Source organism: Crocodylus siamensis, chromosome 3 (assembly GCF_052110815.1).
Source record: "Crocodylus siamensis isolate JL-2025a chromosome 3, ASM5211081v1, whole genome shotgun sequence".
Taxonomy (NCBI): Eukaryota; Metazoa; Chordata; order Crocodylia; family Crocodylidae; genus Crocodylus; species Crocodylus siamensis.
The window spans coordinates 253,470,368-253,496,748 of NC_143397.1; the positions used below are offsets into that span (position 1 = coordinate 253,470,368).

At 48.1% G+C, this 26,381-nt stretch overlaps 1 protein-coding gene across 9 annotated transcripts in view; it reads right to left on the reverse strand.

Annotated features, from left to right (window-relative positions):
• Positions 1-4,548: 4,548 nt before the first annotated feature.
• Positions 4,549-26,381, reverse strand: part of PTK2 (protein tyrosine kinase 2) — a 347,400-nt gene continuing 325,567 nt past the window's right edge. For all 9 annotated transcript variants that reach the window (XM_090040716.1, XM_090040718.1, XM_090040720.1 and 6 more), the window contains 6 exons: positions 23,407-23,469; positions 14,612-14,651; positions 14,053-14,159; positions 8,002-8,157; positions 6,998-7,078; positions 4,549-5,775 (listed from right to left, as the gene is read on the reverse strand). In XM_090040716.1, coding sequence (XP_089896842.1) covers positions 5,563-5,775; positions 6,998-7,078; positions 8,002-8,157; positions 14,053-14,159; positions 14,612-14,651; positions 23,407-23,469 — 660 coding nt within the window. In that variant the 3' untranslated portion in view covers positions 4,549-5,562. The remainder of the gene's footprint in view (positions 5,776-6,997; positions 7,079-8,001; positions 8,158-14,052; positions 14,160-14,611; positions 14,652-23,406; positions 23,470-26,381) is intronic.

Below are 26,381 nucleotides of genomic sequence, written 5' to 3' on the forward strand. Positions count from 1 at the left end.
TCACTGCTTTATAATTAGAGGTGCACCAGTATTGGTGCCATGTCAAATTGGCACTGATAAAAGGAAAATTAACATTATTGGCCACACTGGCCAAAAAAAACAATTGCCTATAATGTCACCAGTGACTATATGTCTTGTGGCTGGGGCCCCTGGATGCTGTGTACGTGTGTGCAGCTACCCACACGCACGTGGCCAGGAAAGCAGCCGGGCACTGTGGAGAGCAGTGCCCTGCAGGTAAGTGTGGGGGGAAGGAGCATTTTGGGGGTGGTGGTAGGGGTGTCAGATTGAGGCCTTCACAGTGAGGGAGTGGGGCAGGGGCTGGGGGCACTGCCTGGCCAGGGCAGTGAATGGGACCTGGGACACAACTGAGCCAAGGGCTGCCTGTCTGGGTGGGGTGGGAGGTGTGTGTGTGTGGCCACTCCCTGCTACTGTGCACCCTGCCCCCTGCCCTGGAGGCATGGGGGTAGGTATATGCCCCCCTGCCAGACTGTGTGTGGTAGATGCATGCAGACTGCCTACTGTGCGGTTGGGCCTCTGCTCTCTTGCCTTTCCCTGGGAGCTGTATGCTGACTGCACCATTGCCTGCCTGGGAGTAGTGGGGGCAACAAGTTGTGCCTCGCACTGCTGGGAGGGCAGGAGATGTGCACCAGGATGCTGATGTGTCGTGGACAAGCTGCAAGCAGCTCTGTCTGCCCCCCTGCCCCACTCCCTCCTCGACTGTGGGGGGCCTTGATCTCCCCCCACACCCCTCCCAAGACCTAGTCATAGTCCTTAGGGGCTGGAGGGGACCTTACAGATCATAGGGTCCAGCCCCCCTGCACTTGGGCAAGAAAGACTGCTGGGATCAGATGGCTCCAGCAAGGTGGGTGTCAAGCCACTTTTTGAAGAGTACTGGGGTAGGTGACTGCCACTTTTGTGGGGAGCCTGTTCTAGACTCAGCACTCAGCTGGTGAAGTTTTTCCTTATGTTCAGTGTGAAGTGATCTTCAGTCAGTTCGGGCTCACTGTTTCTTGTCCTCCCTTGGGCGGTCTTGGTGAACAGATGCTCCCCCTGGCTCTCACATATGCCCCTGATATAAGCTGCCACTGAGTCTTCCCTTCTCCAGGCTGAACAGACCCAGGTCTTTCAGCTTGTCTTCGTATGACCTGCTCTCTGGACCTTTACGCATGCACGTGGCCCTCCTTTGGACTCACTCTGGCTTCTCCACATCCTTGCTGAAGTGCAGCACCCAGAACTGGACATGCTACTTCAGCTGCGGCCTCACTAAGGCCAAGCAGAGCAGGCAGATGACATCCTTCGCCTTGCGCAAGATGCCTTGCCGGGTGCATACTACTACTTGATTCATTCTACCAGCTACGGCATTGCATTGGTGGCTCATTTGTTCTGTGGTCATCACGACATCCAGGTCTCATTCAGTTGTGGAGCTGGCAAGTGTAGCACGGTGGAGCCTGTAGCTGAATTGCAGGCGATTTCTCCCCATATGGAGCCCTTTACACTTCTCCGTATTAAACATCATCAGGTTAAGATCCGCCCACTGCGCAAAACTGTCCAGGTCAGCCTGTATTGAGCTGTTACCATGCTCCCCTGTAATTTGGGATTGTCTGTGAACTTTGCCAGTTCCCTTTTAATACCCGAATCCAAATCGTTGATGAACATGTCGAAAAGCACTGGTCCAAGTACTGAATCCTGAGGGACAGCACTGGTCACTTTCTGCCATGACGACTCAGTTCTGTCAGTCTGTACCCTTTGGGTCCTACCACAGAGCCAGTTACCTAGCTACCTGACTAAAGTAGTCAAGGCTGCATTTTCCCATGAAGACATCATGGGAGACTAGGTCGAAGGCTTCAAGTATCTGACCTCATTTCCCAGGTGGCAAGTTGGGCATGACCTGCCCTTAGTGAAGCCATGGTGGCTGTCCTTTAGAATACGGCCTTCTGTTAGCCTATCAATAGTGGATTGTTTGATCATTTTTTTCCAGGATTTCATCAGGGACTGAGATCAAACTGCTTGGCCTGTAATTCCCTGGGTCCTCCTTTCTTGAAGATAGGCACCTCATCAGCCCTCTTTGTTTTTTGGGACCTCTCCTGAGCACCACGAGTCTTCAAGTAACCTTGCCATAGGTCATGTGATGTCAGCCAGTTCTTTTAACACTCTCAGGTGTAGTTCATCTAGTCCTGCTGATTTGTAGATATTCAGCCTCTCTAGGCATTCCCCCACAAGATCTTTATCAACTGTGAGAGGGTAATCACCCCCACTTGATCATCCTATGCCCTGTCAAGCAGGCTAACACAGTTGGATTGGTGGAATACCAACACAAAAGTATTCCTTTAGGAGTTTGGTTTTGTCCTGAGTGTTGGTTAGCAGCTGTCCCATTTCATTCATCAGGGACTTGCCTGCAGAGCTACTCTCCTTGCTGCCCAGCTGTGCTCCTGTAAAGTGGTTATTGGATTGGTATTGGCAGATATATGCCTCATGAATAACTGGCTATTGGTATCAGCCAATACAATCTTTATCAGTGCACCCCTATTTATAACCTGAAATGTAACCTGAAAGCTACTGGAGAGCAGTCTCAGACACACAGTAAGACTCCTCTGGCCACAGCCTTTCAGTGATGGAGGGTCTGAATTAAACACAGCTCAGTCATGAGTGCATAATTTATTATGGCATTGACCTTCAGCAGCAGATGACTCCATTCTAAGGACTGCTGGACTTGCCTCTGCCCCTTACAGTTTCTCTGCAGCAGGACAGATGAGAGCACCCACCAGCTGCAAGCCCTGGGGCAAGACAGCCCCTGGCCCTGCACACTAAAGGGGAGCTGGGGGCAGGCAGCCCTTGCTCAGAGTGAAGGGAGGTCCCCCCGCTGTACCCCAAGCCCCAGCAAAAGGTTCCTGCACACACAGCATTTCCCACCTACTGGAATTCAGCAAGCTCAGCCTCGAGTGGATTGTTACCTACCTGACTGCTGCACCAGTCCCTGTCTGGTTGGGGGCATGTTAGAGCCCCTTTTCCATTGCCTGCCACTGCAACTGCTCCCTAGTGCAAGGCCCACCATGATCGGGGATTTGCAAGGAGTGTGCTGAAGCACGCTGACCACAAATCGGGGATTTGTGAAGGAGCTGTGTTTGGGGACATGCTGGTGCCTTGTCCCAGTCCTAGCTGGTGTGTGGTACAAAACACGGTGCTGCTGTCAGGGTTTCTCTACGCAGGCTTCAGGATGCGCCTGCAGTCTGCAGGGTCCCGGTGCTTGGTGGGCCAATTCTCCATGTTGCTGACTCCTGCACTGGGCGGAACAAAGCCTGGCTTAGACCTGGACTTGCACAGCCTAGACTTCAGTGTAGGATAACATAAAACTGGTTAAGGAGCTAGTTAATTTTGCTTTTTTTTTTAAAAAAAGAAAAGGTTTTACACACAAGACTTAAAAGGGGTTTTATTTTTGTTTAAATAAAACAGAGGTTAACAGGAAAATGTTTTATATTGTGCTCTTCATTTAGGTATCTGGTGCCCATTTCCTGGTTCTGTGCAACTGCTCTTAGGAGCCTGTCACTTGCTTGGCTTATGTTAAGGACATAAGCTTCAGCTTTCTTTTTAAAAATACTGAACTGAGAAAAATAGTTTGGGGGGAGGGGGTTCACTGTTTTTAAGGCGGCCAGTAGTGGGCATATTTAAATACATACTTACTGCTGTCTAAAATGACTTGCAGGAGTTTCAGATAAACTGCACCATACCTCAAATCTTCGTCCTGAGGTATTCCTTTATTTGCTCCCTTGCAGTTTGATTCTTGGGCTGTCAAGTGTGTCATGCAGAAGTGGAACAGACTCACTTGAAAAGTTTGTCACGCTGTCGTGATAGAAAGTCTTGAATTTGCCGAGACTATCCACTTTCTTTATTTATGGGAGGCTTAACCAGCGTATAAAACCGGACTATCCAATGAGAAATAAAAGCATCGGCTCCTGCTGCTCCGAAAGGGAGAAAATGGTTGCTCAGCTATCCCTCCAGGGCAGGAAGCGGGCAGAACTTCTTGGGTGCCTGTATACAAGTGCGGAGGCTGCTCTGGCACACTGTAATTACAGCATGTTGGAGCAGACTCGATTAATTGAATCTGCTGGAGCGTGGCCATTACTGCACTCCAGCAGCCTCCTGCGTCTCGTGCATCAGCATTCCTGCACTTCAAAACGGCAGTGGGGGCGCTTGAACTAAAAGCTTGTTGAGTGAGTTTAGTTCAAGTGCCCCTGCTGCCATTTTGAAGCATGGGGACACTGATACACAAGACACTGTGGTGCTTTAATTAGAGTGGCTAATTAAAGCCTCCCACCTCCACAGCAGGTGTAAAAATACCTCCCATATTAGTATCCTCAATTAACAGCGATTACTGTTTGGGTGTGGTGCTTTGTTTTGGAGCAGGCTAAAGGACAAATTAAGCCCTTACTACTCAGATGACTGATTCTGGGTATAGAAGTGCCCTGTGCCACGTATTTCTGAAAGTTCACATGAAGAAATTCCTTAAAAAAAAATTGTTCCTTGCAGCATAAAAAATATTAAGAGCCAGGATTTCACTGGTAACACCTTTTTAATAGGTCAAAGTAACTGTACAGTTCATTATATTCTTCCTGAGAATAATTTATATCCCCCAACAACCAAAAGGGAGTGTGGTTTTTATTGAACAGAACAGATGGTATAACTGGTAAACCAAAGAAAATAGTTACACTGCTCTGCTGTAACTCCTCCCAGGCAAGATAGACACAAAGATGGGTTAGTTAACTACAGCGGGTTTAAAATATTCAACATGGCTTTAATCTTTCTTTATAAATTATATAAAAATGGGGAACATGTATGGTTACAGAATCTCTCTTCTAAATGCAGCTCTGGTACAAAGCAGCATTTTTGCTGCCGAGGAAAATAACATTGCTACAAAAAACTGGCACGTTATTCTGGTGAAAAAGACATACAAGAGTTTTCAGTTGTGTCTACAGCTAGTTTCCAAACAAATGCTTCACATATCCACATAAAAGTAAAAGGCAGGAAGATGAAGAGGGCTTTAGTTTGTTCTGAAATGACTGAAGTCTTGAAAATATAGCTTTTTTATTTTCTCTGTAAATCGTGATTAGCATATTGCGACGTAAGTGTTCTAATAAAAAAGGTTCCAGTCTGGATAGTTCGCATACTGCGGGCAAGAATTCTCAGCCCTGAGGTTTCCCAGAATTCTTCACTGCACAATATCTTTCTTCAGTCTGCTGCTTGGACAATTCTGGCTCTGAGCTTTAACCCCCGGGCAGCTTTAGGGTAAACATGTTCCCAAGACACCACTTCCAAGGGCTTCTGTACAAACTTAATTCTGTGATAATGCCACTTTTTTAATCTCAGACCATGTTGGCTTTTTGATAAAAACTTGGTTTAAACTTTCATAAGAGAAAACCAACAGTTGTCAGTCAGATCCGCTGAAGCAGGAGTCACTGGAAATCCAGGACTATGCAAGGCTAATCCCCACTGCTGGTCGAAGGCTAGATAACACCCTTGCACAAGCAGTATTCTTGAACCGACAGACAAGAACTCTCTCCTCGGTATTTAGTGGGGTCTGGACTGGCCAATCATTTTCAGTCTGGCTTGATCAATAACATCCAGCAAGTTTTTGGCATCTACAGCCAGAGCGTGAGCAGCTGTGAGCATTTGCTTTTTGTATTCCTGCTGCAGGCTGGTCATGACATATTGCTGTGCCAGCTTCATCTTGTTAATGAGTTCGGCCAAGTCGGAGTTCAGCAGCTTCTGTGCCATCTCAATCTGAAAAGACAAGATGCAGTCAGGCTGTAGAAACTGATGTTCACAGGAGGCAAATCATTGGGAGTCTGCACCCAGAATGGCATCACAGACCACATCCCCCCGCCCCACAAACGAGATCACTACCATCGAGGTGAAACTCAGTCACTGGGGTTGAGATTTCAGTCTGTGTGGTTGCCATTTCAACAGCAGGAGATTAGAGCAGGGTAACAGTTTGGAGCCTCTCTCAAGACTCAAATAACTTCCTCATGATATGGAGCACTACATACAGTTAGGCTGCATCTTGTCCAATGCGAACTAGATCCTGAACTTGCTCTCTTATGCCTCTGAACAGCCACTGGAGGTTAACAGGCATCGGACCCTATTCATCAGGGCTGGATTTGAACCTGGGTCCTAGAGAACGGGTTTCCATTTTGCCCTGAATCATTCTCTCAGCCTCTCTCCCCCCATTAAATTATTTTTATTGATACTCCAAGCAGTAACAAAATATAATAGAAATAAAGCCGCAAGCTGAAGCTTGTTTAAACAAGTCCCACAGCAGGCGAGGTAGCTGTCTGGAAGGAGGGTCACTTGGCATCTCTGCTGCACAGGGTATTGTGTGCTTAGAGCATCCTCAGTGCCTGCAGTTCCTCCGAGATCTTGTGTGCACAGACACAGCTCTGGGGAAGATGACTGACCTGGGCTCACTGGGATCTGGTCTGCAAGCAGGGAAGTAGCTGAGCCACTGTTGCTTCGAATTAGGTCACTGCTGAGCATTTTTTGAGCAAGAGCTGCCACCAGCCACATTAAGTGATCTGTTTACTGAGTTTTGTGTGCAAATCATAATTCAGTGAGATGTGCTGAACTGGCACCCAGGAATTAATCCCCAGGTGATGCCTCCAAATAAAAATCCTAACTCCTACGTAGGCACTGTAAACACTGTACCCCAACTCCTCGTGTGTTACGCATGCTGTTTACTGACATGGAATTCAGCAGTTTGCTCTGACAGGCAGGATACGGCCCATGTCCACAGAGCAATGTAATGATTAAGATACCAAGTGCTATCGGAGGGGTCAGTACCCAGAACACAATGCATGTCAGGGGTGGGGTGAATGAATCAAAAGGTTCTAACATTTCTATTTTTTAGAAAAGGATGTGATACATGTCCAGATACCGACTGACCCTGGTTGAAGATGGCTGCAGACTCACCGACTGCCGGTTAGAATAGGAGGACATCTTTACATACCTCTCTGTGAGTGCTTGCTGGGAGCACTGGAATGGTTTCATCTACAGTTGCGAGCAAAGTTCTCAGTGCCAAACCAACCTCCTAATGAAAATAAACCAGGACAGAACGCAGTTCAGTATTCACTACTGTTTTGCGGCTCAAATACCTTTTTACGCACTATTTTATTTCCTTTTTGGTACATCATTTATGCATGTGGAAACAAACACCTCGGTAGCAAACACCTGTTATTCATTTAAAACTTCTTTTGGATGTCAAAGTATTTAGGGTGAGAAGAATAATAATAAAAAAGGCTTAGTTTGGATTTTACCAGTGACCTCAATGCAAACAGTTAGAGCAATGTTGCTGAACAGCTGAAAATCCTACCCTTATTTCTTTGGTTACGTTAAATTTCACAAGAAAGAAAACACATAGCTAGCTTAGCATGGGGCACACGCGGTATATATACACACTGCATTCAACTGACTTTGGCTGAAATGCTTATATCAAGGGATAATTTTAAAAATACTAATTTTTCTTTAAAAAATGGAGAGAGAATGCAGCACAGTAAATCCTTCATGATCACAGGCAGTCAACTGTAACGCTATTTCAGGAGCTCTCATAAAATGAATGTCCAGACAGGCAAACAAGATTTTTAGTAGTATCTTTCACTGGGCAAACTTCATAGCTGGGGGAGAGGTTAAGCAAACTTTCGCGCACAAAACCCCCTTCTCTCGGGTCTGAGGAGGAAACGGACAGTGTCAGCTAAACAATGAATGGTAAAGTACAGCAATGGCGCATGTTAAACCCTATTATGACATTGTCTAGCAAATCCTGCTTCTCACATAGGCCCTGACCATCAGCGCTTACAGCCGCCCCACCGCAGGTAGGCAGAACGCAGCATGCGCACCGATGCAGACAGACAGACAGCTCGTACTGTCAAGCTTTTCGGTCTGTAACATTTCTGATAACTGGTGCCCGTCAGGACAGACGTAAAACACTGACTGCAGGAAATGTCCTCTTCCTACCTTCACCATGGGCACGTACTCCTCTGGAGGGGCTGGCTGGATTTTGCTGGACATTTCTATTACAGCTTTCACCAATCCAGTGACATTCTCGTATACCTTATCATTGGAGCGGTCCAAGTTGGCAGTGGGAGGAGGGCTGATTTCCTGCGGCTGAATCTGCAAACAGAAGAGATGTTGCTGTCCTCGCTTTCCCCAGCAGATGGCGGTCAGCTACCGCACCCAACGCCAATCTGGCTGCAGGAAGCAGATTAATGCTGCTAGCTTATGATCAAGTCTTCCCCACCAAAACCCAGCCTCCGATTGGGCTGTGTCGCTGAAGGCATTTTGGGCTAAATGCAATTTTCTGCCCAAGCTCAATTAGCAAAATGGAGTTGAAAGAACTTTACACCATGAATCTGAGAAGCTCCCAGAGCAGAGAAAGCAGCCTCGGGATCACAGGTTGTGCAGGACTTCTCATCCCCACCTGCGGCACGTTTCAAGAGGCTCTATCCTGCAGGGAACAGTCCCTTGGTACTTCTGCAGAAGTCCACCTCCGAGGTGCAGATTTCATGATGCAAGGTCTAGGGGTAAACTGGGCACTTGGCGCCACTGGTTCTATCAATACACCGGATTTCTCGGTTACAAGCTCAGATGGCATACTCCCCCCTCCTGAGATTCACCCGCGCAGATAGACAGAGCTGCACAAATAGTTTCTTCTGATAGGGAGGCCCTGACTCTTCGCTGCCTTGCACCTCCAAAGTCATGTATGCCGGCGGCCCACTGCCAAACTCTGGCTCTGCTTCATGCTCTTTGCACTCATTCTGCCTAGGAGCAAAGAACACCACAGTGCCGGCAATGGAGTGCCAGCCCTGACATCTTCAGGCAATTGTTTTCAGTCCTGGCAACTGTGCTGAGGGTACTGACTCAGCACTACACTCGGGAGAGAGGAGGGGACTGCAGGGTACATGGTTATTGGTGGAACTGCATGGAAAATTAAAGAAAATTGAGGAGTGGGGGGGATTCTTACCGTTTCACTGCGAGTGCCAACACTGCAGGCAACGAGACGACGTTTTCAAATACCCTTTCCAGGATGTTGGAAAGAGACTGGGCCAAATGCAGCACTCCTTACTCATGCAAAACTCCCACTAAATTGCAGCTGGCTCAAGCTGAATCCAAGCAAGACTGAGGTGACCCTGCCAGGAGGAGGGGTCACACTTCGCCGACATTGCCTTCTCTGCGCAATCTATCCTCTTGGCACCACTTTTGCTTACACCAGGGATGCTCAACGCCCAGCCCATGAGCCCAAAACAGCCCTTGGCTCTATTTAATCTGGTCCATGAGGCTCTGTGGGGAGCCCTGCGGACTGTGGCCCTGTGCATTAGGGTCAAGTGTGTACCCAACCCAACCCAGTGCATGGGGGCAGTGCAGGGCCCCCCTAGGACCTAATCCCAGTTGGGCAGGGGTGGCACAGGACCCCAGGAGCCCACTCACAGCTGGGTATAGGCAAAGTCCCCTGTTGCCTCCCCCTGGCCCTCATGTGCAGGATTGGGCTCTGGGGATCCTGCAATGCCCCCACCTTGGGCAGGATTGGGCTCCAGCCAGGTGGAGGCAGCGCAGGCCCTGATTCTGGCACATGGGGGGGAGAGGCGTGGGGCCCGATCCAGCTTGGAGACTGCCCGTGTGCCCACAGGGCCAAAACTGAGAGCACTACTGGCTTAGATTGTAAAGATGGTCTGCTATGCTTGATGCTAATGAATGACCACATGGGGAGGGGGAAAAGGAGAAAAAGAAAGCCCAGGGACCTGGCCGCACAGCTGCACCCTATCCTGAGCAGCACCGAGGCCATCCAAGCATCCTGGGCCTTTAGGTTTGATCACCTCAACTCTTTCTACCTGGGGGTAAAGCTAGACCCTGAAAGAACAAAGTGCAAAAAACAAAACACAGGTTCCCCCTGAGGACTCTGCACTATTCCCCTTTGAATATAAGATTTGGGTCGAAGTTTTGGTCCTAGTAAGTAAGGCCCTCCATGAACCCAACCCCAGTTACCTGTCACTGGTTCCTTGCCACTCCCTCTGTGACCAGGACAAAGGAGACAAAGGCTCAGACTGCAGATCTCACTCTCCAAAGGGAGCACTCTAGGACTCTGCCACTCCAGAGTAAAAGCTGAACTCTCTTCCGTGACTCGGCTCCCCAGTAATTTCACTCACTTGCACCAACCACAAGCAAAACTATTCAAGCTTAGCCAGCTACAGAGGGGAAAGGCAAAGACTTTTTCCAAACCGTATTTTTAGGTACTGAAGGAGCTCATACATTAATGTGTCTGGCCCCAAAGGGAGGCCTATGCATGAGCAGGAAGACTGCTCTGATGCCAATGCGCTGGCATTCCAGTGCATCGGAGCAGACTCAATTAATCACTTAATTGAGTCTGCTCAAGTGGGGCAATTACCGCACTCCAGCAGCCTCCTGCATCTCGTGTATCAGCGTGTCTGTGCTTCAAAATGGCAGCACGGGAGCTTTATCTAAACCTCGTTTAACAAGCTGCCACCATTTGGAAGTGCAGGGACACTGATACACAAGATGTTTTGGGCACCTGAATTAAAGTGGCTCTCGGAGCTGCTCCAATTCAAGCGTCCTCCCCTCCTGCACCCAAAGCACATGTATAAATGCCCTGAAATACTGAATTAATGCACATTAGGCTGTGCCAATGCACAGTAGTGCATTTGCATGCTTTTTCAGTGACGCTTCATGCATAGTAGACTATTTTACTGCTCATTAGCATAATACCACTTTATGATGCTTTAAAGTGCAGTAAAATAGTCTACTGCACATGAAAGTGCACATGTAGACACAACCAGAGAAAGCCATCAGGCTGCCTATGTGGAGCTTTGCTGGAGTAAGGAATCCAGGCTTTAGCACAGTGTTGCTGTGTACCACTAAGGAGGTGTTGAAAGAAAATCCAACACAGAAGCAACTGAATATACTAACTGGAAAATGCCTTGGGAAAAGGAAGCCTGTTACTGGTGGGAGGTGGGGAATTCAGAAGTTACAGCAATGTCACATGCAAAGACATCTGTGATTAGCGCGCGCGCACATGCATACTCTGTGCTTACCCGCCATGGCTATTGTTGAGCAGAATGTGGGGGAAGGTTAAAGAAATTTACCAGAAGGAAGGAAAAAAGAAAAACAATATTAATAATGGAGCAGGAAAAAAACCAGACAAAACACCGCAGCAATAAGAGACCAGTTTAAAAAAAGCCTGCTAAAAAATAGGGGTGGGGGGGGAAGCATTCTTAACAACTCTGCCTGTGTCTTGTTAGCTCCCGGTTCATTTGTTACAGAAGCCTGTGCCCCCTGCTCAGCACCCAGCGCAAGGAGTAGCGATGTTGGCCATGCACCCGTGCTTACACTATATGAAATAAATGGGGGAGATGACATGCAAAGCTGGACAGGAACATGCCAATCTGGCAAGGAGGAAGAGGGTAAAATGGAGCCAGGGACTCTGTCACAGTGGGAAGGCAGCGGCCTGGAGAAAGGCCAGTCCTTTTACACGTACCATCAGTCCATTTCTCAAGAGATCAGGCCAAGGTTACACAAGCCTCCCTTGAACTTTTCAAGTGCTTGTCATAGGAAATATTTACCCATTGAACTGTACTGCCCATGCTCATAGAGCCTGGTCAGGCTTGTGGCTAAAACTACTGAGAGACCATGCTGGATGCATGACACACAGGCCATCTGATCCCTCTGCTAGGCCTCAGTTTCAGAAGAATTGCATCTGTATTCCTGGATAGTTATTTGTGTGTCTCTCCCGTTTCTATAGCCAACACCAACATTGCTCAACCACAGACTAAAATGGCCAGGGTTATCTTTGCACAGGCTGGCTGATTTTCTCTCAACAAAACACCGTGCGCTGCACATTTTTGGCATAATCAACTTGGGATTAAAGAACCCAATTCTTGTTCTTTTACTTGTACTTGGCCATTGTGGAAAAAGAGACGTAGGAATTTATATGCTCAACCAGCCTGCAGGAGACAGGCTGCTTTATCATACTTTATGCTCTCACGATTCCAGAAAAGTCTTCAGTTTTGTCCAAAAGCAAAGCACTGCGACTTCCTGAAGAAGGGTAAAGCAAACCCATTTTAAGATCAGTGCAGAAAGCTGGCAAAACCATTTCTCTTTTAGGGAAACCAGTAACTCCGGTAACTGAGAGCCCGTGACTCTTTTATTAACTCTATCATCTCCCGCTGCCTTTGCTTTGTTCCTTTTGCTGGGCTCTGGCATCAGAAAATGCTTTTTCTGCAAATATTTTGGATGTTCATCAAGTGTCAGGGTTTATAAAGGGAATTTTAGATTGAAAAGCTGAGTTAAGGAACACAGCTATTACAGGGTTTTTTATAGTCTCTGAGGCTTGGCCAACTTGAAAAGCACTAATGCTGTTTTATAACAAACCCTTGCTTGAGACTGCTTCTACTGATTCTTAAGCATTCGGATAACCTTGGAGCAAAAGCAATAGGGAGAGTTCAGCTTTGATGGTTTGTTTTGAATTCTACAGGCAGGGATGGACCGGGTTCTCCATATTTTCCTCAAAACCATAGCACAGACATCACTAACCATAATTCAGGTCTGCCCCAGCGTGGGAGCTCAGTTCTTCCCTGCAGACTGGGGGAGGCTTTGTTTTCTCTTTCTATGGAGAGCACTTGTAAAACTTCAACCAAATTGCCTTCCTCTAGACTGGTTTGTACGACTGCAGGGCCTCACCCTTCTGGTTTTGTGGGAGCCTGCGCTGGTCAGCACAGGCTTGCGTGAGCTCTCATGCTCTCCCCTCTTTCGAACACAAATAAATCCCCTCTGTCAGCATCAGCTGAGAAAACGGGTGGGACATGGGCACGAGCAGGACAGATGTTGGCCAAGACTCTGGAGCGCTAATCCTGCAGCAGGAGCAATGGCTTCCCAGAGCAGGACAGACCGTGGAGGTGAAAGGCTACAAGGAGAGAAGGTGCTGTGTTGTGGAAACATCCTTTCCCACATTCCCAAGCCACTGAAAGCAGCTGCCAGCAAGAACAGCTCCAGCTTTTCCCTGCAGAAGGCACACAAGGCCACTTGAGTTTTAATCTCATGCCAATTAAAAAGGCAAAACAAAGAAATCCCCAAGACGGGGAACCAGGCTCATGCTGGAGGGAACACAGGCATTAATGAAGACGTTCCAGTCATCTCGGCAATGGCAGAGGGGGCAGTTAAAACACGCCATTTCTAGCATTCGGGGTCAGCCTACGGGATCTGCTCCAGGGCATGATCCTCCAGGGCAAAAGTCCTAGACACTGGTGCCACCTCGGCACCTGCCCACCCCAGTGCCCACTTGAGAGATGAAGGCACTGGGAGGTGTTTTTTGAATCAGTGTAGCAGTTGTGTAACTCTTCACTTGTGTTCTTCTCTATCCATGGGAAATGGACCCAGGAACAAGAAAACTTTGGCATAACCACATCCCTACACTGAATCACACCACTGACCTGGGCCCTCCTCTGCCACCCCCCCCACGGGCTGAGGCGAGCTGTGACACTGAAGCAAGGAGCATGCTGGAACCTCACAGCACAGCAGGGGACAGGGACCTCCTTGAAAAGAAAATTAATACCCACAGGGTCTGTCTGTCCCCACCCCCAGTCCTGGGGAGCAGGAGCTTAGGGCACTCTGGGCATCCCCCGAATAATGGTGACACAGCAAAAGGGCCTGTAGGAGTTTGCCCCTCCCCACTCCCCACTGCAGAACAGGGGACCTTGGAGCTCACAAGTCAGCTGCTCTTCAAACATGGAGTGAGACTAACAAAGCCCCGCAACGCACGGAGGCGGGAGGGATGGAGAGGGAGTTTTAGAAGTTCTTGTTCCTAATAGGATCTTTCTGGAGCCAAAGGCAAAACCACAGTACCAAAGTGCATGATGCACAAGACCCAGTGAATAAACCCTGCTAAACCCAATAAACAGCCAGCGCAAACACGTCCCACAACAACATATGCAGTCACAAGCTTCCGTTCTGATTTCACTTTCAGCAGCACCTCCTGCCCAGCGCCCCTCCGCAATGTACCTTCACCCCTTCGTTGTAGCTGTCCACCGGACTGTTGAGGCTGGCGAGGCTTCCCAAATGGCTGGGGGCTCCAGGGCGAGGAGGCTTCTTTGGTGGAGCTGCATGATCTAGTTGACAAAACATTTTACACTTACTGAAGGATTACCGCGCTTGGTTCTCTTGGATTTACAAGCAGCCGAGGCAACAAACAGTGCAGTAAATCAGTATGTTCTCAAAGCCCTTCCACAATGAAGAGAATACATTTGTTTCGATAAGGTCTCAAAACTCTAGTATAAATGTTCAATGCAGGGCCAGGGTACAGCATCTAAAACATCTTCAGAGGCATCAGGCACATCTCGATGTGACAGACGAGAGCTGCTAATGCCCCGCACCTCTGAAAATCAGCCTAATTTCACTTTCTTACCCAATACCAGACACCTTGTTTGAAAGAATCTGGCAACGCCATTATATACTGCTGTGGTGTTAAACCCTACTGTGTCATTTCGGAGGTCTGAAGAACTGTACCAAGGATTGCCAGTTTCAGACTTTATGCTGATGATATGGTGAGTTTATGACTTACCTGGTTTTCCCACAGGCTGATATATGTGCTGGTTACCAGCCTGTAATAGAAAAATTAAGATTAGTTGAGTAATTATAGTCACTGAGTTTACAACTCAGGATCCTCAATATGAAGCTAGTGGTTTTGATCTTAAATCACTCGAATTATAAGAATTCCAACCACAGACCATCCAGAAAGATATTTCCCATTCCCCATCACTTTAAAGCAGAGGTGTCCAACCTTTTTGAATGTGGGGCCAGTTCACAAACTTTTTATCACCCAGTGGGCCGACGAGCCATATTCAAAGACCTCACAGGAAGTGGTATCACATCAGGAAGTGATGTCACGTGATCTTTGACACCAATGAAGTTGCAGGGGTTAACATGGCATGCATGCCTGGGTTGACATGGTGCTGCGGAAGCCGCTTGGCTACAACTGGGTTGGCCTGGTGCCGGAGAAGCCATGGGGCCAGGCTGGAGTTGACCTGGGGCCCGCCTGGCTTGCTGGTGCCATGCCCGGGTTGACATGGTGCTGCAGGACCTGCCTGGGCAGAACTGGGTTGGCACCAGCCAGGAAAAGCAGCATGCACCTCAAGTTGTCTTCCCGTGGGAGGAGGCTGGCCAGGTCTGCACTGGCCAGCAGAAGCGGTGGCAGAGCCGTGTGCTGCTCAGGACTGACCGGTGCAGACTCGTCCCATCCCAAGCAGCACATGGCTCTGCCGCCACTTCTGGCCAGTGCAGACCCAGTCGGGCTCCTCCTGTCCCCAGCAGCACATGCAAAGCGGCCCCCTCGGGGCCTCACGCGTGGGTGGCCAGGTCCGGAGAGCCACAGCGCCCGGGGGGAGACTGGCCGGGGGAGCAGGCACCGTCTTGCTGCGGGGCAGGGCAGGGCACGGGCATGGGCTTGTGTCGGGGCGGGGAGGCGGAGGCAGGAGCACATGCGCTCCCGGACGCGCATCCTCCCCGCCAGTGACCGGACGCAGACCCCCATCCTCAGCTGTGCAGGCTACATTAGCAGGACCTGAACCTCCAAGGAGGCGGCTAGATGTAGAGCGCCTCTGGGCCGGGCTCCTCCTGCCTCGCACCCAGCCCGGCTCCAGCCCCGAGGCGCCCCCTGCTCCGTGTGGGAACTTACCCGGTGCCTCCGTCCACCACACATGCGGGCAGCGCACGGGCCACGCTGCAGCTCCCCCGGGCACACGCCGGGGCCAAGGGGTGGAGCCAGAGAAGAAATTGCAGGCGCTGTCCCCAGCTCGGCCAGTCAGGTGCGGCTGGGGCAGCCCCACATCATACAGCCCTCAGGGCAACGGTGGCGGGACCCGGCTCACCTGATGAGCCCGGCCCTGCGGGGGTAAGCAGCTCCCCTCCCCTCGGTGCTGGCTGGGGCCTGCGAGGCAGCCCTGCCCACCTCGCCGCTGCCCCACCTCCGCTGTGGAGCACGGAGCAGGCGCCAGGACTCCTTGTCTGTCCCGAGCGAGGGACCTCAGGCCAGATAAAATGGCTTGGCGGGGCCGCATGGCAGCCCACGGGCCGTACGTTGGACAAGCCTGCTTTAAAGTATTACAGAAATCCTGTATTTTTGAACTACAAGTTCAGATCGTGTTATTTAAGGTAAGAAGCCACTTCTGATTTTCTGCCATCTAGAACTGAATCATGCTCCAGCCTTATTACAAAGGGCTTGTCCTTTCAAGGATGATGCCAGCATTAATTAAACGGGATGGCATGTTTACAAAAAATGTGTTTCTTTATCCAGATGTCAATGTTGAATCAAGTCATGGCTGTTGAGATGAAACTGAAGCAGAATGATTAGAAAACTACATGCTCTAGGTCCATTTCAGTTGCTGAGCTTAAATCACCCTTAAGGACTTTACGAGCCTCATAAAATCATAGATGCTTCACTTACTAATTTACAAGCATTTCATGTTGGACTGAAGCGCTTTTCCTTGCTAATTATATTTGTATACCTTTCTGCCAAGTAAGATGAAAGTCTGTTTAGTCACAACAGAATGAATACATTATATAGGATCTGACATTGTATTCTTGTAAGGCAACGTGATGCAGATAGATAATCTTTGCTTCATGAAAGGACATCTGCATAAAGGGTTTCCTTTGCAAATGAAAAGAATCGACATAGCTACAGCTCTCAGTGAAGCACAGCAGTAAAACATCTCAGCAGAGTCTTCACTTATCAAGTGAAACCCTTTTCCTACAAAGTAGAAAGGTTAGAAAGATTTTAGAGAGTCTTGTGTATCAAACTGAAAGAAGCTGCATTTTTAAAACTCAGAAAAGAACAACATTTGGAGATCACAGAGCAAGATGCGGAAACACATGTGCTGGCACAAACTTATCCTCAGCTACAGATGAATCCAGTATAAATCACTGCACACCACTTTGCTCACTTGACTTGTCTAAACTAGCTGTTACTAGCGGGGACTTGATCACACCCGATATCTGCATATGAGAGAACATCTGAGCTTGCCAATCCTATGACCCCATCACAACAGCGTCTGAATTCTTCGTATTTGTCAGTGTATTTATCCTCCAAATACATCCGTGTGGCTCAGCAATACTAACAACCATGTTATTTCCATGTTACAGGTAGGGAAAGGTGAGGGCCCAGGCCATCCAAGGTATGAAGGTACCCAACTCCCACCAATTTCACAACCAGGGGTGGCCTTGTAGACCCTGCACTGCAGGCCTGGCCAGCTTTAAAAGTTACACTCTCTCGGTTCCAGGGGGGAGATCCCCAAAAAATCAGGTTAGAGAAGAAGGGGCCTCTGAAGAATGATTTAGAGAGCCTAGGCACTGAGCTGTGAGCTGTCTAGAGCTGGCTAGGAGACTCAGGATTGTATAGTTCATACTTTGGGATCTAGAGGAACACCAAACTGAGCAGGCGCATGCTCATTACACAACGGCTCTGGTTCCCATCTTTTACAGTTTAGCCTAGTGGTTACAGCATGTCATTCGAAAAGGAGCGAGACCTGGGTTCTTGGGCACCTTCAGTCAGCCGATGGCATCCCAAGCCACGTCTCCCATCTCCCAGAAGGTGTATAACAGCCTGTGCCTTCATCCCTCCTGTTGAAGCAAGGCCTCTCTGCAGCCAAGCACATGACAGTCAGAGGGCCAGGAGCACAAGCCAAAGGAAGTCTGACTTCAGCCTAGTACTACAGACTCTCACAGCTGGGAGAAGGTACTGGGTTCTGCTCTCTCAACTGTCTATCCATTAGATGGACGCTGGATACAAACCCAGGACTTGCCCCCCCCAGCTGGGAGCACCACCCACTTGGCTACAGAGTTGGGCTCCCTTTTCCTTGGTTACCTGCTGACCCTCCAGACTTGCACTCTTGGCTGCAGAGGGCAATGCTATAATACAAAGTCGTGCCACATTCCCCTGTGCTCACAGTATACATGGGTTGTGGCACGGTATACTGATTTCAAAGCGGCTGGTCTGTGCTGGTGTGATCAGTGTGCCAGCTGGACTGCGACCGCCTGCAGAATGTAAATGCTACTTTGCTTTGCAGCGGCACTGGAACTTAGGCAGGAGCCAGGCACTCGCCTGGTTCAGACTCATGTGCATCTGCAAAAGCCTAAATTTAGGTACCTGGTGAATGTTTCAGTCAAAAAACATTCAGGGGACATTACCGGATCATAAGAAAGTAGGACTGGAAGGGCCCTCACAAGGTCTTCTAGTCCTGCCCCCTACTCAAGACAGGATCCTCCCTGGCTAGATCATCCCAGCCAAGGGTCTGTCTAACCTGGTCTTGAACATTTCCAGGGCTTTTTTAGGTTGCCTGGTCCAATGCCTGACCACCCTCAGACTTAAAGTCCCTCCCAATCTCCAATACAGATTTCCCTCGCTTTATGCTGTACATGCGTTCCTGAAAACCGGCACATACCTCAAATCTGCATAAAGGGAACTCACTTTGCAATGGAACAAATAGGGATACGTTCCAAAGCTCCACTGGACTGACCCCCTCGACCACACTGATGAGGCATTGCGCCGCTCCTGGGGCAGCTGCAGCTCCAGCAGCACGGGCATCAGCTGTCCTGAGCAGTGGCCACGGGCACTGCTGCTGGGCAGCTTCATGGCTCACAGCTCCTGGGGCACCGCGCTGACGGGCTGGACTGGGCCAGGCTGCAGGAGCTGACACTGCAGCCCCGCCCGGGCACCACCACCCAGCTCAGCCCTCCCCACAAATAATTTTTTCTTTCTCCACCTGTGGCATCACTCCCAACGAACCACACAAACAGTTGACTGTGGACTTCCACCACACCAATCACATAAGAGTAAATTTACCTTGCATATAACAAATTTTTGGTATAAAAAGCGTCATCACATAACAGCGAATTCACACATACAGAACCTGCATAAAGCAAGGGAACCCCGTACAAATTTCCTCTGCTGCAGCTTGAGACCACTGTTCTTAGTCCTGACCCCTACAGCCAGAGACAAGTCCATTGCCATCTTCTCCATAAATCACTCTTTAGGGATTTGAAGACTGCTACCAAATCACCCCCTCACTGTTCACTTTTCCAAACTAAATAACCGTAGTTTTTTCAGCCTGTCTTCCTAAGCCATGCTTCCCAGGCCTCCTATCACTTTTGTCACTCTGCTGGACTCTTCCCAATCTGTCTACATCTTTTTTGGAAGTGTGGGCACAGTGCTCCAGGTGAGGCCTCACCGGTGCTGAACAGTGGAAGAATTGCTTCCCTTCATTTGCAAGTGGCAATCCTGTTAATACAACCCAGGATACTGTTGGCTTTTTTGGCAACAAAAACAGACAGTTTATGGTCCACTGTACCCCCAGGTCCTTCTCTGCACTACTGCAACCAAGCCAGTCCTTCCCTGGTCTGTATTCAGACATGGGTTTATTCCATCCCAAATGCAGGACTCTACATTTGTCCTCGTTGAATTTTACCTGGTTGACTATGCATCATTTCTCCAGTCTACCCAGGTCATTCTGGGTCCTAGTCCTACCCTCCAGCGTGTTTGCAACTCCCCCTGGCTTGGTGTCATCCACAGATTTCCTAATCACGCATTGCATGGATTTTGCTTAACGAGTTCTATGGCTCTGTGGGGGTGGGGGGGTGTATTTTGGATTTATATTTCACTTCACTCCTATTAAAACAAGGTTAGGGGAAATATATTAAATTCTCCCAACTGTTTAAATTGAGGAGTTCTAGCATCCCCATGTGGCAGAGATGGCACCTGCAGACTGGCTGGATAGGGGGAGAGGGAGTGGATGGGATGGAGTTGGGACAATTTACCACTAGATTTGAGACTTTTAATTTTCATCAACTAGGAATAAAACCAGGACTCCCGATTCCCAATATTCCTCTGCCATCAGCAAATGACTCTGAAACCACGGGCAGTATGTCTGATACCTTTCTAACGGCAGCTGCATGTCAAGGTAACAGTGCACTACTATTACCATCACCACCAGCCTCTCATAGATTTCATAGACATTAGTGCTGGAAGGGACCTCGGGAGATCATCGAGTCCAGCCCCCTGGCCCAGGGGCAGGAAGTCAGCTGGGGTCATAGGATCCCAGCAAGATAAGCATCCAATTTACTCTTGAAGGTGTTCAATGTAGGTGCTTGAACCACCTCCGCTGGCAGGCTGTTCCAGACCTTGGGGGCTCGGACAGTAAAGAAATTCTTCCTTATGTCCAGCCTGAAACGGTCTTGCAGGAGTTTGTGACCGTTCGACCTCGTCATCCCTTGGGGCGCGTTGGTGAACAAACGTTCCCCCAGATCCTGGTGGTCACCCCTGAGAAACTTATAAGTGGCCATCAGATCACCCCCGAGCCTACGCTTTTCCAGGCTAAAGAGTCCCATGGCTCTCAGCCTGTCATCGTAAGATCTGTTTTCCTGACCTCTGATCATGCGTGTGGCTCTCCTCTGGACTCTCTCAAGCTTCCTTTGAATTGTGGAGCCCAACATCCTTTTTGAACTGTGGAGCCCAAACCTGGACGCAGTACTCCAGCTGCGGCCTCACCAAGGCCGAGTACAAGGGGAGAATAACGTCCCGGGACTTGCTCGAGAAGCATCTATGGATGCAAGCCAGCATTTTGGTTGCTTTACTAGCCACAGCATCGCATTGGAGGCTCATGTTCATCTTGTGGTCAATGATGACCCCCAAGTCTCTTTCTTCTGTAGTGCTAACCAACGTAGCACTGCCGAGCCTATAAGGATGCTGCAGGTTTTTCCTCCCAAGGTGGAGAACCTTGCATTTATCGGTGTTAATCACCATCAGGTTCTCGTCTGCCCATTTGCTGAGCTTGTCCAGGTCAGCCTGGATCACCCGCCTATCTTCTGGCGTGGATGCTTTGCCCCAAAGTTTGGTGTCATCGGCGAACTTGGCCAGTCCACTCCTGACTCCAATGTTCACATCATTAATGAAGATGTTGAACAGGATGGGTCCCAGGACAGAGCCTTGAGGGACCCCACTGGTCACAGGGCACCACGATGAGTGACTGCCATCGATTACAACCCTCTGGGTCCGACCACGGAGCCAGTTTCCCAGCCAGCGGATCGTGGTGGAGCCAAGGCCACAACTGGGCAGTTTGGCCAAGAGGTGATCGTGGGATACCAGATCAAAGGCTTTTTTGAAGTCAAGATATATGACATCAATCTCCTCTCCCTTGTCCAGGTGATAGGTCACCTGGTCATAGAAGGAAATGAGATTGGTCAAACAAGACCTACCCGCAACAAACCCGTGCTGGCTATCCCTTAGGATGTTAGCCTGGGCCAGTCCCTCAAGGATGGCCTCCTTAATAAACTTTTCTAAGATCTTCCCCAGGATAGAAGTCAGGCTAATGGGCCTGTAGTTAGCCGGCCCATTTTTTCTCTTTTAGCTCAAGGGGGTTGACCTCTTTTAGCTCAAGGGGGTTGACCTAAAGACTCTAGCCCTGGTGATGATTAAAGTGGTTCCACTTGACAGAATGTCCAATTTTTCACTTAAAAAAACCATAAGAGGTGATATAAAATGCATTAAAGGAATATAACTAAGGTTGGAAAATAAGCGCTTGATAGTTGGGAAAAGCCACACTTAAGTTCACCTGTACAACATTAATCTGCCTCCTTATTCCTATGCATTATGATACAGTCTTCACATTCATAATTACATGCTAGTTTTCCCACAAGATCCCTAACCTCACTCAGTGCATGGGATCACCCTGCTATGGGGATAATGAGGGTTGTGTAGTGAAGGAGACTGTTGTTTGCGAGCCCCCTCTTCATTTATTGCAGAAGTTTGGAGATGGGTAATGAATGTGGCAGGACATGGCTGGAAAAGAAAGCATGGTCTTGTGGTTAAGGGGGATGAATATCACCCTGAAGAACTGGGTCATATCCCTGCTTCTGCTGCGGCATTCTTGTGTGCTGCTGGGCCAGTCCTTTAAACCTCAAAGTCCACAGAAGGGCTTCTCATTTTGTAGATGAACAAACTGAAATATTTTGATCTGCAGATGTATGAACACCCCTGAGTGCAGGGGAAGTCAATGGGAGCTATGTTTGGAACGTATCAAGTGCTTCTGAAATTCTAAATACTCTGAAAATTTGCACCCAGAGAGGTTTGAGTGGGCAGCAGGATGTGGTGGACCTTTTGGCCTTAATCATTTTTGGTCTCATTTTCTCATGTATAAAATTCCACCTCCTCTCTTCCGGGAATGCCGGGCTGCCCAGTGGTGGAGTCTGAACATGACATGTTCTGTTTCTTATTCTGGAGCCCAGACAGACACCTGGGGCCAAGCGGCAGTGGGGAAACAACATCACCTATTGAAAGCAGGTATGTCTCATCTCTGACAGCCGCCTATATTCCAGATCATCTCAAAACAGCTTTGCAAACCTTGGCTCATTTCTCAAAATCTCTAGGTGAGTAGCAGCACCAAATGTGACAAGACAGCAGCTCGTTTTGCACAAACATATCAAAATGATTAATATTTTTTGCAAGTTTAAGCAGGAAAGATTCTTTATGGCGTCTCAACAAGGCTGACTAGGTCCCCAGAGAATCTGCAGGGATGTGTCATTATCCACTTATCCATTATCCCATCCCTGCTGCAAAAACAGAACATCTCTTCCCCCTTTAATGCTCATCTGATGAACAAACACTTGAGACAGACTAGGATTTTACAGCTGCATCTCAAGTGAACGATACAAGTGAATTGAGGAAAATACTAATTTGAGAAAAACACTCAATTGAAAGAATCAAAGGCAGAGATGGGACAGAGATGCCAATGGCAGTCAAACTATTAGGGAACCATTTTTATTTAAGCAGACATGAGTTAAGTCAGTCAGAGACAAAACTGTGGCTGCAGCTGTTGTCTGGCTGTAAATGAATGAATACCAGATCTGTTCCATTTGTTTTATTGTCACTCATTCAGGCCAGACAGATTGCTGCTGTTGCACTACCCAAGACTTGCATTACTTCTGAGAAAGGTCTTCAGTTATTCCAACAACTGCATACATTATATTTTAATCTTACTTCCTGTTGACAGAAATTTAGGCAAAACTATTCTGGGTTTTAAATAAAAGGAGTGCATACTTTGAGATAACTGCAGTGCATTTGCTGAAACATTCAGGCATCTGCTTCAGCAGAAGCTTCAAGGGGGAAAAAAAGTGCTGTGTGAACAAGTTTGCTGCTGCCACTGCTCCCACAGAAGCTGAGTTTCTGGAAACTTTTATACCCATATAATAATAGTGGAAACACTGAGCAGACTAACTCGTCTCCCATAATCAGGGCAGCGTACGGCATGTTCCACTGAGAAAACTCTTAAGAGAGTCAACAGATGAAAAAAATACTACACATGCACTTACCGGGCCCTGGAGACTCCCATCTTCTCGGTCGATGCTGCCTCTGGAGAGCCGCACGTCAGGTTTCTAAAGGAATGAGAAATGTGGTTTTGTACTCTGCGTATAAAAGCATTACAAAGTCACACAGCCCACGATTAAGTTTGTCCTAAAGGCAAGAAAGCACTGTTGAAAAATTTACATTTTGACTAAATACAGATGTCATCTCATTCCTCTCCCCACACGCCCGACTCTCCTGACATGCTCCTGCAAGCACCGTTCCCAAACGTCTCAACAGGCTTCTAAAGAACAGTTTCTCAGCTAGCCACTTTCTGCTCCCACATAAAAATGCTTTAGATAAATATTGATAGTACCATTTCCCCAACACAACATTGGAAAACCTGCATTTTAATTCTCTCAGCGGAGCCGAAGTCGTTTTTTTATTGTGTTTCTTCCCAACAGCAAAAATTTCAACCACAGGATGAGAAATGCTGCGCATTAATTCCTGTTTCCTGCTTGAGGAAGGCTTATATGTACTTGGCTCCATCTCCGAGCCTGCAAATGGGGCCAATTACCAGAGCTTTTTAAACACTGCGTTAGGGATGCAGAAAGCTAACTGAAGTCTGGATCCAAAGCTCTTCTGCTGTTATGACACAGTCACAATTTGTTAAGTGTTAAAACCAGAACAGGCAGGAAAAGCTCAAGTTTTAGGTAGTAAAAATGAAAGGAAAAGATCTACATAGTTTTTGACTTAATGGATCGCTTCCTCTCCCCCTCCACCAGTATACTTATTGGGAAACACCAAGGAATAGGAAGTCCAGAAACAACAGCTAATATTGATCCCAAAAACTACGTTCAGCTAAGCAAGGAAATTTCCTTTAATGTCACTAACATGCCAAGACAAAGAAAGACAACTTATTCTGATGTCTAACCATCACAGCAAGGTATGCATATGGAAAAGCCCATTCCTTTCAGTGAAGCGCAGAAAATCAGGATTGGAAGGGACCTCAGGAGGTCACATCTACTCTAACTCCCTGCTCAAAGCAGGACCAGCCCCAACTACATCATCTCCGTAAAGGCTTTGGCTACTCAAGGCTTAAAAACCTCTAAGGATGGAGATATTCTGCAACCTGTCTGGGTAATCTGTTCCAGTGTGTTACTATCCTCCCTGTGAGAAAGTTTTCCTAATATCCAACCTAAACTTCCCTTGCTGCAACTTGACAACATCACCCCTTGCTCTGTCATCTGCCCCCACTGAGAACAGTCCAGCTCCATCCTCTTTGTAGCCCCCCTGCAGGGAGCTGAAGGATTCTCTTCTCCAGACTAAACAAGCCCATTCTGCGTTAAGCACAGTGCAGATTACGCAGGAATTGTGTGCGTGTGTGTGTGCATGCGTCAGGGGAAGGAGACTATGGACATGGAGAAATGCTGATAAGGAAATATTATATTTTGATGAAGCACATAGAATCACAGAAGTCGGGTCGAAGGGACCTTGTAGATCTTCAAGTCCGACCCCCTGCCTGAGCAGGAGAAAAAAACTGGGCTCAAATGACTCCAGCCAGGTAGGCATCAAGCCTCTTCTTAAAGACCCCCAGGGTAGGAGCCAGCACCACTTCCCTTGGAAGTTGGTTCCAGATCCTAGCCGCCCTGACATGGAACTGCATAGTGCTTGGGGTTCATTTTTTGGAGAAAATACCTCTCTGGTTTTATTTAAAACTGCTCAGGTTCCATTCACTCGTTATGAAAGAAAGCATGGGAGGGTCAGATCCAGCCACAGCCATAGTGCATAGTGCATGCATTTCACATTAGACAGTCATTGGTTAAACAAACAACCCAAAACCAATGGGAATAACCTTGGCAAGAGAGGCCAGAGCTCCTGACTCCCCTTCCCAAGAGAGTGCCACAACCTCTACGCTACATCAGCGTTGTGCATTTTGCTTGCTCCTCTAGCCCTGTGCCTCCTGCACTGTGCTATCCAGTTTCAACAGGACAGACTGTTCTCTAGCCAAGGTGATTTGGACACCCTCCTTGAAGTGGGAAAGGTAGGTTTGAATTCCCTCAGGCTGAGGAGGGCTTGGGTGAACACTCTAATCACTACATTGCTCGGCAAAAGATGGGCACCACCTCCCTCCCTCCCAGACAGCCACCAACCCTCAGGGGCAAGACTAGGCTGCTTGTACTGCAAATTAATGGAGGCACCTAAAGTGCAGCATGAGTCAGAGGCAAAGCTCCTGAGAGGGTAGGAATTCAGACACGCTCACCATTGCCAAGTGCCTTCCTCTGAGCCCCTCTGGGTTTTCTGGATCAACCTCTGAAGACTCCCACCCTTCCCCATCCGCAGTATAAAACTCCAAGCACTGAAATCCAATCACTTTGGATTGCTCTGCAGAAAGGCCTATGTCCGAACCCAGACTGCTTGAATCCCAACACTGCCTCCATCACAAGATCCAGTTTCCTTTCTAGTGAAATAGTTTCATTTAGCATCTGTGTTGGTGACCAATATGCAGAATATAAAATAAACTGTGTTTTTCACTATATGTTAATATTTAAACTAAAGAAAAAGATCAACTTCTACAATCTCAGTAAATGAATATGACCAAAGAGCCTTGCATTACCACCAGGTCTGGAGATAATTTTCAGAATTTGTTTGAGTTCGATTTAAACACGTAAAAACAGGCTCTTGGACAAAGTGAAAAAAGCTTTCAGGTCACTACCATACAATTCAGATCGAGTGATATTTATGGATTAAGTTCGGTGAATTTAGTCATTCCTCTGGGATGGTGTTTGAGATAATGCTGAATATTTTTAATTTTTAAAACACATGCATAAGCACAATTACATGCTAGACAGAATGAGCTTCTCCAATGCTTCTCCAATGTTAAATAAATAGGAGAAGCAAGTACTGTAATAAATGTGTCCAATATTCTCAGCTTCAAAACAGTGCTTGGATGAAAATAAAGGATGCAAAAAAACTACACTTTTACTGTGATTCGTTTATTATA